Here is a 15,244-nt window from a genome sequence, read left to right as displayed (position 1 = left end):
ACACTTTAAACATGTATACAAATAAAGTATATATATATACATACATACACACATGTGTATGTATATATATATATATATATATATGTATGTAAGTATGCACACATTTATATATATATGTGTCCAACCCATGCTAGCGCGGAAAACGGACGTTAAACGATGATGATGATATATATGTGTGTATATATATATATATACATATATATATACACATATAAAACAGTGCTTGTGCCATAAAAAAGCTCCCAGTACACTCTGTAAATTGTTTGGCTTTAAGGACATCCAGCTGGAAACTGTGTGAAAGGAGACTTTGGACCCATGGAATCCTGCCATAGCCCCTATATTTAGTCCTATTGATCTTGCTACATTTCAGAATGCACATAAACTGTGTTATATATAATTGCATTGATCTGTAGTTCTATAAACACATTCTACGTTCTATAGAGTTTGTATAGATCCATTTAGATTTGTAGATTAGACATGTATGTGTTCTCGTAACACAACCCCCTTTTAATTAATAACCTGTCTCTAAACTAATTAGTAAATCACTGCAGCAATCACAGTCACTCACTGTAATTACATTTCAGTTAATTATGTTGATGTAATCAGTGATTGGTTAGGAATATTGAGAGATGTTTTTTTTTTTATCTGTTAGCCGCAGGGAGATTTCTTCTCCATTGTGATCCTTATCAATGTCACGATCATCATCATGGGTCAGACAGAGTTCATTGAAGCAAGTTTTCTACAGCCAAATGCCCTTCTTACTGCCAACCCTCACCTGTTTCCAAAAAAGTTAATGTTTCCCCCATGATCAGGCACTGCTTGGGTGACAGTGGCCCTCATTTATAGCTGCCAAAACAAGTAGACACATACACATGAGGGTTTTTTTTTCAGTTTTTGTCTAATTCATAAGGCTTAGAAGATATTTCCCTGATATATTATGCAATGGGACTGAACCCAGAACCAGGTGGTTTGAAGCAAACCTCTTACCACACAGCCGCACCTGCATCTTTGTGTGTGTGTGTTGACATGGTTATAAATGAGCCTCACCATCATCATGCGAGTGACTCCTTTCCAGTCTTCCATGCAGAACGTGTCTGGCCATGGGGAAAATGTTACTTTGCTTGGAAACAGCTGAACGTGAATGACTGGGAAAGAAACTGGTTGCAGGAAATCTGTCTGACCCAAGCAAGAATGGGAAAGTGAACGCTGAATCAATGAGGATTTATACATCAACATCATTTGATGTCTACTTTCCCCTACTGGGATGGGGCAGAAAGGTTTGACAGCAATTGGCAAATCAGAAGACTGCACCTTTCCTGTTTCGGTTATGGTTTCTATGGCTGGATGCCCACCACTTTGCAGTGTACTGGGGGCTTTTTACATGGCACTCGAAGCAGCTGGGGTCACCAAGTAACTTGCTGGACAAGACTCCTTGAATGAGACATAGTCGTATTGAGGGGCAGAGAAGGGGTCTTGCTTTAGAAGAGAAACATGGCTGCCTCAAATAGAGAAAGATGGGGAGGAGGTAGGGGCCATACACAAGTTACAGGTTTCATCTGTCTCACCCCACACCCTTCAAGGCAGCTTCTATTGTTACTTTATCATAACATCACCAACTCCGTTGATGTCCCACTGGGCAAATGTCAATTTTTATCCCGCTTTGGTATCTTTGTTTAGCCCTAGGCTAATCTTGAGCACACCATCCTGTCTTTATGTAGGATTATCTCATTTCCTTATTTTAGATGATAATTTAATATTTTGGCTGCTATTTCTGGCATATCAAGTTATAACTAAGAAGGTCTCTCATTGGCTCCAATTGTCAGAGTTGACACAATCCACTCATCTGAGTGTGTGGGGGTGGGGAGGAGAATGGGAATGGAAAGTGGATTGGGGACATGAAACTGAAGAGGATTTAGAACCACTTGTCTAGTCTATGGCTCAATAGCCCCAACTTCAACATGTACCCTGCCTCTTTCAGACACTATCATATTTCATCCCTCCAGTTTTCAGTTCAAATCCTCCTGGGGTCAGCTTGTCTTTTTCATTTCCTTTCAGAGTTAATAAAGTAACAGAAAAATGTGATTTTCAGGCTCCCTTATAACAGGTGACATTGTGCCTCAGTCAAAAGCAGTCGATGACAGATCAATATTGTTCAACAGTGCATCTTATTGATATTGCTCTGTTTTGATCACATAGCAACTCTGTCGAGTTTTCTATTTCCTGACCAACACCAAGTCATTTCACTGCAATAATTCATATACTTTGATGTCACTGTTAAGAACATCTATTTGGGTCACCATTTGAGAGTCTTCCACCCAAATATCTCTTCTCTCTTCTTTGTATTTCCTCTTTTTCAAGCCCCGTTTGTCCCTCCCTTTCCACCATAGCATTGCTATTCTGTTGATTCCCCACTCCACCTTCCTCTATACATCCAAGTTTCATCTGTCACTCTACCCTCCCCACCTCTTTTGGATTCATGTCAACTCCCTGCTCATGCACCCTTGGCAATATTCTACCATCCCATTTATTTTCTCATCTCTTTACCTTCAGAGTACACTCTTGACACATCACCACTCTCTCTCTCTCTCTCTCTCAGAGACTAAGGTAACCATGTCGCTCTTCATGTTTCTCTCCTCCCCTGGCACAAGGCAGCCTCCTCTCTCCAGCCTTGCCAGCTCCTGTCAAACCATCCAACCCATGCCAGCACGAAAAACGGACATCAAATGATGATGAATCCCTCCCCTTGTAGAGTGGATGGCCACACTGAAAGAAGTGCTAAGATTAAATACACCTTACAATCACAAGGGGTCCTTCATTTCAGATTCCTTTAATAGAAATTCCCAATTCAGACAATGGACTCATCATCACCATTTTGTGTCTATTTTCTAACAGGGTCTGACATGTTGGAGGCCACATCTTACTCCAATGCCTCCGTTTTGGTAAGGCTTTCTTTGCCTCTTCCTAAAAGTTTCCTGTGACATTTTGTCTTTATGGTCGCAGGATTTCAAAGGCTGTATTGCCATTGGCAAGATTAAAGAACCCTCTTCAGCTCATTAACCATAAATGTGGTGGGCTGGAGTGGAGGTGCCTTTTGTGGAATCAGCACAGTTGGCAGTTTGCAAAGCAAAAGAGGGAAACAATGACAGGGTATTATCAGAATTAGTGTGAAGGAGAGGTGAGGGGTACAACAAAGCAGTAACCGGGTGGGTTGAATAAGTGAGCCCAAAATTGAGGACATGGTTAAGTTTGCTTGCCTGAATGGATCATCAGGGTCCAAGTCAGTTCGTACTGAAGTTACAGATGTTTATTGAGAGGAGACTCAGGGACGGTGAGTAAAAGTAGCCAAAGTGCTTTCTTCCCTCCCTCCAGCATCCATGATTCAGTTGGACAGGAAGGAGTTACAAGGATATTCAATAGGTACACATCAAGTCTTTTCTTCTCATTTATGGGTGGCCCTTTACAGTGAGTTGAAATGATGGTGGCGAGATGTGAAACTCTCGTTATTTCACCAATTTTACGTCTTCTCTGTGTGTCATCAATTAACAGGTTATTTTCTTTTGATAATGAATCAATGTCTTGAGATCATCTTTTCACCCCACCCTCTTCCACAGATACCATTCACTTTGAGGTGCTCAGCACTTCCTCATGCCACCCCCATCACAGTCTTGTATCCCTTGCACCTAGTTTCTCAGCTCATTTATACTTAGTCGCTCATGCACACCCTACCATCTCACTTTACTGCCATCACACACACACACTTCGTCAACTGAAAGAAACACAAATTAAAAAGACAAATATGTTCTTTTTTTATTTATTTACACTGGAAGGAGTGGGGGGGGGGCAATGATTTGAATGAGAGATGAAAATACGATGAGGTGACAAAGATGATCAGGGCTTCCTCCCTTAGGCTCTTGTACTGGTGTCTCGGGGTCTGTAAGAGATTCCTTTTCGTTTCAAATCTTTTACAACATTTGGAGGAAGACGACCGGTCACAGATATTGCGTAGCAACCTTTAGAAAAACGACCTGAAAGAAAGAAAGAATTTATATAAGAGACCAGAAAACATGATTTGATGATGTTCATGCATTTCCCAAAATCTAAAGTATAAAGGTAACAACACTGAGTGACAACAGATTTAATTGAACAAATTACCTAAATGTTCTCACATACCACTAAATCAAATTTTTTCATTTTTGACACTTTAGAGACATCAGATCTTGTGAAATGACCTGATGTCTCTAAAGTGTCAAAAGTGAAAAAATTTCATAGAAGGGATGTGAAGAATTTTTTTTTTAAACTCATTTTTGAATTACCCCCTTCCTCTATTAGTGTACAAAAGGTATAAAAATTCAGCGTAACCCTATGCGTGCCTCACCAAAATATTACCGTGCCCCACATTGGGAATCATGGATTTGACCATAGTATATTACTGGTATGAGATTGTAATAAATTTATTTAAATGTCAGCAGTGAGCTAAATAGCAGTTATTAGGGGTTGAGAGCTGTAATATTTATGCCTTTTCCAGACACAGTAAACACTTGACCTAGGGTCATACACCCCCCCCCCGTCATTTACGTCCTCCAAACTCTGCCCCCCCCCCACCATCACAATTATACTGATGTCAACAAGTGGGTCCAAGACTCAGTAAATCCTAAGCCAGTCCCAACTCTGATTCCAGCCACGACTATCCCTTCTGTTTTGTATATCAAGCATGGCCTAATGTACCCTTCTTTAAGACACTAGGGTTAAGTTTGAGGGCTGCTATTTTTTAGGAGGCCAAACACGCCTCCTACTTTATATAACAGAGACGAGTGGCAGCTGAACCACCACCGAAACTTCAAACCCTAATGAAACCAACCTTTCGCTTGAGGTTAGTGAACAACAACAACAACAATACACTGAGGTATATGGGGGGGGGGGAGTTTAATACTCCTTTATTTCGTTTTTTTTTTACCCCTCTTTGTACAGAAATATTGAGGCAGTGGCGGGGTCTTTCTCCCATTCACTGGTTCCATATGAGTTTATAGCTATTGAGTCAACATTGAGAGTCCGTAAGAAATACCAGTGAAATGTCCCTCAGATCAGTCTATTCTCTTCAAAAATTAAGCCCTGCAAATAAGGATGGGCATGGTTGAAATACTTTTGCCCAAGGGTCAGCTAGCCCAGGGTTGACCTTATCCTGACTAGAGTACAATTACACCTGCCCCTAGTAAATTGGATTGTGGTCCCTTGATTGATTCCCCAAAACTGGTCATAGGGGTTCATGTTGATTATTTCCAACAACTATCAAACTGGAACCTATTGCCAGTCAAGCAAACTGAGGGGACTTTTATACCTTAACAAAGGAACCTCAGAAAAGATGATAGCAGCCCATTTAATCCCCTCCTCCACTTAATTAAAACAACCACAAGACACCAACTGACCTCCACCTTGATGGATTATTATTATTATTATTTATCACAAAACCACAACTTTTCTTCAAAATAACCATTTTTCTCTCTTTGCAGCTGACAAGTTTTTCCCGCTGAGATCTGAGACCCAACAACCAACGATTGTTGTGTGAAAAAAGCATATTTAATTAAAGTATTTGTTGAAGACTTGCTACATTTCCAAACCATTTCCTGTTGTAAGCAGTCTCTCTCTCTCTCTCTCTCTCTCTCTCATTCCATTCACACCATCTTTGCTTCATAATAAAGTTTTGTTACTTAAAATATCTCGTTATGCATCTCCCCTCCCATACAATCATCATCATTTAATGTCCACCTTCCCTGCTGATCAAAGAGGTCGTCGGATGGTTTGACAGGAGCCAAAGAGTCAGGATTGCATCAGGCCCCAATGTCTACAGAGGCAGGGGTCTATGGCTGGAGTTGGTAGAAGAACAGGTAAGTTATGGGGACTAAAAGCAACAAAATGTTCCTCAAAACGTAAAGTAGCTCTGGATAATGTGATACAAAATACCCTGGATGTTGTTTATTACCAGTTTAGCCCTAATCCAGCAGAGCTAAGATCAAAGGGAACCCAGCCATGACCAAACACACTAAATCTAGCAATGGATTGGCTGGTATTTCTAGCTGGTCAGATGAGCATGTAGAAACTCTTAGACATTGCTGAATGAGGAGTACAATGCTTAGTAGGATTAAGAGTATACCAGTGGTATAATGGGGGCGGGAGAGGGGGGGGGGCTAACTGAGTTGACAGTTGTCACCATTGAGGCACAGGAGTGGCTGTGTGGTAAGTAGCTTGCTAACCAACCACATGGTTCCGGGTTCAGTCCCACTGCGTGGCATCTTGGGCAAGTGTCTTCTGCTATAGCCCCGGGCCGACCAAAGCCTTGTGAGTGGATTTGGTAGACGGAAACTGAAAGAAGTCCGTCGTATATATGTATATATATGTGTGTGTGTTTGTCCCCCTAGCATTGCTTGACAACCGATGCTGGTGTGTTTATGTCCCCGTCACTTAGCGGTTCGGCAAAAAGAGACCGATAGAATAAGTACTGGGCTTACAAAGAATAAGTCCCGGGGTCGAGTTGCTCGATTAAAGGCGGTGCTCCAGCATGGCCGCAGTCAAATGACTGAAACAAGTAAAAGAGTAAAAAGAGTATTACTAGAAAGAGAGAGATACTTACTAATTCTCTGCCATTTTGCCACCCAACTGTCTTCAGGTCCCATCATTGATATTAACCTTGGAAGAAAGAAAAACATGGAAAATCAAGACAAAGCAGACCAGAGGGGCTGGAGGGAGAGGATGCAATTGGGAAACTGTATTGGATGAAAATGATTACAATTAAGAGAGGAAACCATCAAAGTAGACAGGCTGAAAGCTTATGAGAGACTTCCCACTGTTGGGGAACGAAAAGATGAAGCTGTGTTGCCCAATCGTTGTTACTATGGCAACCAGTTACGTGTGGTTCTCGGACAAGGCTGGAGAATGCAATCCAAATCCACTCAACACACAACTTAGAAAACATCTCGTTTCTCTTTGTACAGACGAAAATGAAGGAGATTTCACTTGAATACCCATTCAAAGACGGGTGGCCCAAAGAAGGTCTCTGTCTACTTCAAATTTACCTTAGGTTTTTTTTATATACGTCCTGTGTCCATCCACTTCGTTGTCTTAATAATATCCACGTTGCCATGACAAAACTTGTTTGAGGCAGATTCTTTTTAAGGCCAACCTTCATCGGTTTCCAAACAAGATAGTATTTCCTCCAGTTCTTTGACTGGAGATGTTTCCTATGTAAGCAAAAACACCCTTTATAGGAAGACGGTTTTCAATCAATGAGGGGAGACATAAACACACACGACAGGCTTCTTACAGTTTCCAGTTTGAAAATTTCACCCACAAGGCATTGGTCAGCCTGTGACCATAGAAGACACGAGCCAACATAGCCATGTAGTGAGACTGAACCCTGAACTTCACTCTGCACTCATGTTTGCACCATCTTCTACACACACACACACACACACGCGTTCACTGAACAGTTTTCTTCTTTTATTCTGGGAATTGGTTCTGAAGCAGGTTCTTAACAGCCGGATGCTGTACCATTAATCAACCCCCTCATTGTTTTCCCGTTTTATAAGCCACAAGTTTCTAAGATCAAACACTGGCCTCGGCACACAACATCAACATCAACATTCATGACACACATGACAGGGTTAATATACAATTCCCATCTACCAAATTCAACCCCAAGGCCCTGGGTTGAGCAGGAACAATAAAGTAGCAGACACCTCCCCAAGGTGCTGTACAATGGAACTGAAACCCAAACTATATTGTTGCAAAGTGAGCTTCTGAACCATTCAACCAGGCCTGCACCTATCCTTAAAAATGTTTTAGCCCGAAGGTCGCGGCCATGCTGGGGCACCACCACCACCTCTATATATATATATGTATACACTGTTATTAGGAACTACACAATGTCCACCACCCAGAACTCGGCTAAGCTGATCAAGCTGACAACACATGGATTAATATTACAATACACAATAATAATAATAATAATAATAATTTGAAATATTTACATATTTTGAAACAGACATGGAATTTTAGCCTCATCATGAAGTGTAAATGAAGCAGTCACATGACATGTTTCATGTGTGTGGTGCACCTCACATTTCATTTTGTATTAGGGTACAATGGATGAAATAAATCTCTGATGTCAACATGGATCCATTTCTATGCACTATAAAATAGGTGTAATTTACTGATTCCTAGTGAGACAGATACAGGAGAACTATCTAGAGAAACCCCTATACCTGGCTTTTGTTAGCCTAATGAAGAAGGCTTTTGAAAGGGTTCCTCACTCTGTGATCTAATGCTTAAAAAAAAAAGAAGGGAAGTCTGGAACAGATGAATGGCCTGTGCAAAGTGTGAGACATAGTAGTGAATTCAGCATGAAGGTGAGGTAGACCAGAGTTCTTTTGTTCTTTAGAGTCCTCCAAACCATAGCAAACCTCCAGCTTCCCATAAAGAGAGTTTCTTTATGCTGATGACCCTGCTTTTGGAGTTGAATGTGTAGTAGAATTGGAAAAGGAATTCCAGACATTGGAATCAAGAGGTCTCGGAGTGAATTTAGTAAAGATTAAGGTATTTGTTTGGCAGGATCCTGTTACCATCAGGGAAATGGCCAGGCTTGATATGTAGGGAGCTCACAGGGCGAAGATAACAGAGAAGGTAAACTGTAGCAGGTGCACAGGGGCAGAAAGTACCAAGAGCAATTATGAAATGGACTTTCCAATGCTCAGGGGGCTTCCTAGAAGTAGCTGATAGCTTCTGTTACTCAGGGACCTAACTAGTAGTGGGGTAGGTGTTCTGAGAACAGAGTGAGAGCTAATTGGGAAATGTTCAAGGAGTTGTTACCTCTGCTAGCAACAAAGGCTTCTTCTCTTAACAAAGCGAAGGTCTGGGTGCAAAGTGTGATGCTGCATTATAGGGAGATGTGGGCCTTCAACAGAAAAGGTCTGCATAAGCTAGAAAGAAGGTAAGCAGGGAATGCTTCGTTTTAGGAGCAGAAATGAGTTGAGAGGAAAACAGAGCAGAAAGGGAAACCGTGGTGGACTTGGGACAAAGTGTGGCAATGACAGAACTGAAGCCGTCATGTCTTATGGATGAGATGACAAAAGACTAATTGGCAACACACAATATGGCAGAAGAGTTGCTCACCTGTCTGAGCTGGGCAAAATGGATGCAAAAATGTTATGTATGTTTATACACACACACACTATATATATATATACTAGTACTATGACCCAACATTGCCAGGTCTGGTGCTAGTGCTTGTTGTTCGTTGCCAGGTCACAGTAAAAATTTCTCACTAAATCAAGAGCTAAGTTTCTTATCACATTTCAGCCGGGGCCAGTTTTGTTGTTTATGAGTTTGTTGGAGCTTTTTATGAGAGTAATTAACATTCATTGGACTTTGGTTTTCACACCTGGAACGGTATAATCATGGAAAATTAGAGGGACTGTGCACATGCCATTAGTTGGGAAAAAAAAGGAGGTAGAAGAAAGCGAAAAACTCGAATTTGGCCACAAAATAACTCATAGGCATAAGGGGTTGGTTTATTGATTTTTTTTTTAATGGCTTTCTGGGGTGACTGAGGAAGTGAGAAGATCTTCACGACCACCCTCAGACAGTTTTGAAAGCCCATAGAAGATGCAAGCCTTTTATGTGAAAAACTGTGAATTTGTATAAAGGACACACAGACATTTTGCCGTTTATAGATATATATATATATATATATATGCATCAGGTGTGGAAGCAAGGATTAGAATCAAAGGGCCTTAGAGTCAACCTAGCTAAAAGCAAAGTCCTAATAAGTAGGAAGGCAGACAAACCACAAATCCCTTCAGGTAGATGGCCCTGCTTGATCTGTAGAAAAGGCATAGATAGAAACTCTATAAGGTGTACCCAGTGTAAGCTATGGACACATAAGAGGTGCAGTAATATCAAAGGAAGGCTAACTGTGAGGATAGTTTTTTGTATGTGGCAGATGCTCGGGAGTGATAAATAACACTGAAAATGTGCAGAGACCATCTTCTGCCACATTCCAGGGAGGAAAACTAGAAGTAGTTGATAGCTTCCGTTACCTAGGTGACCAAATCAGTAGTGGAGGAGGGTGCACTGAAAGTGTAGCTGCTAGAATAAGAATAGCTTGGGCAAAGTTCAGAGAGCTCTTACCTCTGCTGGTGACAAAGGGCCTCTCGCTCAGAGTAAAAGGTAGACTGTATGATGCATGTGTACGAACAGTCATGCTACATGGCAGTGAAACATGGGCTGTGACTGCTGAGGACATGCGTAAGCTTGCAAGGAATGAAGCCAGCACAATCCGATGGATGTGTAATGTCAGTGTGCATACTCAACAAAGTGTAAGTACCTTGAGAGAAATGTTGGACCTAAGAAGCATCAGATGTGGTGTGCAAGAGTGACGGTTGCACTGGTATGGTCATGTGGCAAGAATGGATGAGGATAGCTGCGTGAAAAAGTGCCACACCCTAGCGGTTGAAGGAACCTGTGGAAGAGGTAGACTCAGGAAGACCTGGGATGAAGTGGTGAAGCACGACCTTTGAAAATTATGCCTCACCGAGGCAATGATTAGTGACCAGGACCTTTGGAAATATGCAGTGCTTGAGAAAACCTGGCAAGCCAAGTGAGACCATAACCCATGGCCTATGCCAGGGGTGTAACCAGCCAACTTATGCGTACCTTTCCTTCATTGGACACTAAACTCTGCTTGCAAAGACCTGCTGAGGCAAGTGAAATCGAAATTGAAATCAAATTCAATGACTGGCACCCGGGCTAGTGGAGTGATAAGAGCGCCATCCAAGTGTGATCGTTACCAGCATTGCCTTACTGGCACGTGAAAAAAATTCGAGCAAAGTTGTTGCCAGTGCCGCTGGGCTGGCTCCTGTGCAGGTGGCATGTAAAAAATACCATTTGAGCATAGTCGTTGTCAGTACTGCGTGACTGGCCCTCGTGCCGGTGGCACATAAAAGCACCCACTACACTCTCAGAGTGGTTGGCGTTAGGAATGGCATCCAGCTATTACCAGCATCCCCTATTACCCAGCTTTCTCAATAACACCACTACCCTCATCACATACCCTATGTTATTGGTGACTACACTGGACCACTTGTATCCGAAACACTCCACCACCACTGCGTGTCATCACCCTTCATTACTATCATACTCCTGCTCTCTTATATCCTGGGCCTCTGTCACTGCCCAATTCCCCGTGTCACCTCCCCACCATCTTGCCTTGTCTATATGAAGCTACTTAGAATACTGAGTACTCATTCCTATCACCCCCACTCAGTAGAGGGACCACCGAGGAAGAAGAGACGTGGAGTTGGGAGGTCCTTTGTTGAGGGCATGGTTACCCTTCTGGTGCCCATGCACCCAACACACCGTATGATGAAGTCAGGTAGAGCACCCAACAACAGAAACCACACCAAAAACAAGAGACAAGACACCCTGATCCCATAAGCACATGGCCCCCTCGAACATGCGCTGATTCTAACCATAATGATCAGCTCAACCTGTGCCAGTAGAGAAAGTGGATGATGATGATGATGAGCAGAGAAAGGTTCACATGTAATAAGAGAGAGAAGCATGTATAGCAGCCCCCTTGCTTTTATCACTAAATGAAAAAAAGGCCAGGAGGTGGTGGGGGGAGGGCCTATGCCAAACAGACTCTACAGGGACCAGCTGTACAGTTATAAGAGAGCAAGTAAAGATAAGAAGAAAAGTGAGGCAGATGGTTGACTGTTCCAGCAGGAATAGTTGGTTGCTGAGATGAGTGAATAGATAAGGGTGGTCATGGCAGGGAGAAATGTGGATAAACGGAAGCCAAAGAAATCTTGAAGAGAAACAAAAATGACCTTCACAGTTGTTTGTCAGATGGCCATAATCTTGATGTCCATCAGTTCAGTAGGTGATGCATTTAGGGTCAGGAGTGGTAGCCATAGAAACACACTGATTGGTCTCTAAAGCAGGGACCGTATCTGATCCAAATATCTATGGCTTCTGATGGCTCCAGGACTCTGACTCCACAAGCAATGGCTGGGAGAAGTTCAGTTAAATAAGTTTATCATGGAAACTGAAGCAAACAATATTCATGAAAAGAAGCCATTGACGTGTGTAGAAAGGCTGATGCCAAAATCTTATGACCACCACCACCAAGGGGGCCAGGGATTTGTAAAACACTCCATGGACATGCAGGTGTGGTCGTGTGGTAAGAAGCTTTTTCCCCCAACTACATGGTTCTGTGTTCAGTTCCCCGTTGTGACACCTTGGGCAAGTGTCTTTCACTATAGCATCGGACCGACCAAAGCCTTGAGAGTAGATTTGGTAGACGGAAACTGAAAGAAGCCCGTCATATGTGTGTGTATGTCTATTTATATCCCCTTAGCGGTTCGGCAAAAGAAACCGATAGTTTTGTTGTTAAACCTGGTTTTTATTCTAAGTACTGGCATCGATTCATTCAACTCAAAGCAAATTGTTCAAGGCGGTGCCCCAGTATGGCCACAGTCTAATGACTGAAACAAGTAAATGGCAAAGATTTTTTAAATATTTACCCATCAAAGTTGGAACTGGTGCAGACATAGACTGCATCTCGGTTGTTCTTCATGTGTAAATGGTCATCACAATTGTCACAGCCTTCATACTCAAACTGGTCAAAGGTCTGAAAAGAAACAGGGCAAAGCATTCAGTTGAGGGGATTTAAGTGTCCTACCCAATCACTACCCCCCCCCACCCAGTGTTTATCCTCATCTGCATCTGCTCCTCTTCAACCTGCTGACAAGATGGAAACCTCGCACCCCCCCTCCCGGCTTCATTTTCGGTTCTTCTTGTCCAACACAACCATGTTATTAGCTGCCACATCTTTACCCCCCCCCCACCTGCTGCTGCTGTTGTAGCTAGCATCCTCCACCATTGCCCACCACTACTCTAGCTGCCTCTTATACCATCGGAGACTAAATCTTATCATCAGAAGCAAGGAGCTGTACCCGAGGAGATCAGCTGGGTACTCAAACACCCCATGATGCATGCACCATGCAGCAGGTATTTAATACATCCACACCAGTTGGTGAGTGGCTGTGCAATATCAGCAGAAAGGAACAACCAGATATATGGGATGGAACAAAGAGAGGAACAGAGAGAGGAATGTTGTGGGACAAATCTGAGGATTTTCAGAAATATTGATTTCAGGAGACAGAACCTCAGTCTCAAAGAAATGATGAGGAACTGCATTAAACAGAAACCCATCCAATGAATGACAACTTGGAAGGGTAGATATAAAATGACGATGATGATGATCTGGTTAAGTTTATCTCTTCCATTGTCGAAATGGCTTTTGCAAGAGTTTGCCTAACCTTCGTTTTGTGTTGCTAAATTGACGGATCCAACATGGTTAAATGTCTGTAAATCACTACCATAGCCCACCTGACTATTTACCCTTTACCTAAACATCCCTAAAGGGTCAGCAACTAACCTTGGAAAAAAAACCCTGAAATCTGAGCCTGTCAACCCTACGAAGAAGCTACTTCCAGTAACTGGTCCCTCTTCCTTCAACAACCAATGATATTCAAAACTTTACAGACCAAAAGCCATGTCCTTCTTCACTTGACTTGATAAACTTTTGTCTGAATTTGTGAGACGAGTAATTGTCATTATATAATAACGATAGATTTGAATTAGTATCATCGTCATTGTTAATTAAATCCATGGATTGCCGTTTTTTATGTCATAATGGAAGGTTTTGTGGGTGAATGATGTCTACCAATAGAGAAGGGCTACTTAATGAAGTCGAGGTGGGTGGAAAGTGTGGTGCCCCAATTGGGAGGGAGTAAAATTTTGAGAAGAAACAGCCAAAAGCACATTAAGTTGAAGATAAAATAGTTGTCATAGCAACGAAAAAAAAAAGATGAAGTGAGAATATAAGGTGGTTTGATACTACAATAGCAGATGAAGTCCTAATAAAATTGATAATGAGGTAACAAGTTTAATTAATTAATGGAGGGTGGTGGTAATGTCTTCCCAATGGGACCAAAAGTTGATCAAAATATTCACACACACGACCTCGCTTCCACTTCATTAACACCAGCTGTTGTTTCTAGCATCAATTCGCTGCCGGGAGAGCATCTGTGTGGTTGCTAGCTTTTTCCCTGATAACTTTTGCATATTTTGGTATTTTTAGACAAATTTTGCGAATTTGTTCTACACACGGGAATTCATACGATTATGCAGAATTCCGTCGATACACGAAATAGTGGAGTCCTAGATAAACTATGACGGGGGGGGGGATAACCACAGCTGGACCTGGATTGACTTCAGAATAACAACCGAGATTTCGATTTGAACTCGTATACTTAAGGATTAGTTTAATTCTTCCACAACCAGGATCAAGAGAACTGTTTATTGTAGTGTTAAGAGGATGAGAGATAATTCCCCCCAGGAGAGATCGCTAGTCCATCAAAACAGCAGAGAAAGCTAACTCTGCTGAGTTTTGAACCGAAGCAAATCTAACCAAGAGGAGGAAAAAAAAACAAAAGCAATTTCCTAAAAGACTTTTTAATGACACAAACTCGGTGGATTTGTGTCGTTCGTGAAAAGCGTCGAAGTAAAACAGGACAAATTGAATTTCATGGGGATTCGATAAAACACAAATACTTTGAAGTATAGAGAAGGTTTTTACACCAAGTAGACCTATGATTAAAAGGCGTTCTAGCCGTGACCATCTTTTATATATATAAGAAGAACTAACATGTTTAATATGTCTGTTTTTTTAAGAATGTAATTTGAGAAGTATGACTGTTGTTTCTAGCAAACTAAACAGCCTCTTTACTCCACGTATATAAAAGTTACTTATATATATGTGTGTTATATCATACCTCCTCAAAGTGTGTTGTGGGGGACAGATGTGCAGGTGTATCTATCTAAATATACATACATATATATATATACACAGGCGGACATCTATACACAGCCACGCACACCGCTTTTATATACGTGGACTAACGAGACTGTTAAGTTTGCTAGAAACAACAGTCATACTTCTCAAATTACATTCTTAAAAAACAGACATATTAAACGTTTAGTTCTTCATATATAAAAGATGGTCACGGCCAGAACGCCTTTTAATCCTATATATATCTAAAGAAAAAGTTTGTAGTCAGAATTTATTTCGCCTTTTCCTCTCCGAAGCGAAAGGAAAAGGCGAAATAAATAATCATCAGAATTCTGA

The 15,244-nt window shown here is 41.7% G+C and overlaps 2 protein-coding genes across 2 annotated transcripts in view; one reads left to right on the top strand and one right to left on the bottom strand.

Annotated features, from left to right (window-relative positions):
* LOC118767840 (spermatogenesis-associated protein 22-like) overlaps window positions 1-5,619 on the top strand; it is a 66,536-nt gene extending 60,917 nt beyond the window's left edge. Inside the window, exon 11 of the mRNA XM_036513142.1 lies at window positions 5,508-5,619. Within this exon, the coding sequence (XP_036369035.1) occupies window positions 5,508-5,511 (4 nt within the window). The 3' untranslated portion in view covers window positions 5,512-5,619. The remainder of the gene's footprint in view (window positions 1-5,507) is intronic.
* LOC115224395 (transcription elongation factor SPT4) overlaps window positions 4,190-15,244 on the bottom strand; it is an 18,687-nt gene continuing 7,632 nt past the window's right edge. Inside the window, exons 3-5 of the mRNA XM_036513144.1 lie at window positions 12,576-12,682; window positions 6,603-6,681; window positions 4,190-6,209 (exon numbers count right to left, since the gene is read on the bottom strand). Coding sequence (XP_036369037.1) covers window positions 6,183-6,209; window positions 6,603-6,681; window positions 12,576-12,682 — 213 coding nt within the window. The 3' untranslated portion in view covers window positions 4,190-6,182. The remainder of the gene's footprint in view (window positions 6,210-6,602; window positions 6,682-12,575; window positions 12,683-15,244) is intronic.

The sequence above is a fragment of the Octopus sinensis genome, linkage group LG25 (genome assembly GCF_006345805.1).
Source record: "Octopus sinensis linkage group LG25, ASM634580v1, whole genome shotgun sequence".
Taxonomy (NCBI): Eukaryota; Metazoa; Mollusca; class Cephalopoda; order Octopoda; family Octopodidae; genus Octopus; species Octopus sinensis.
The sequence above is the reverse complement of the archived record's forward strand: the minus strand, read 5'-3'. Positions and strand labels throughout refer to the sequence as shown.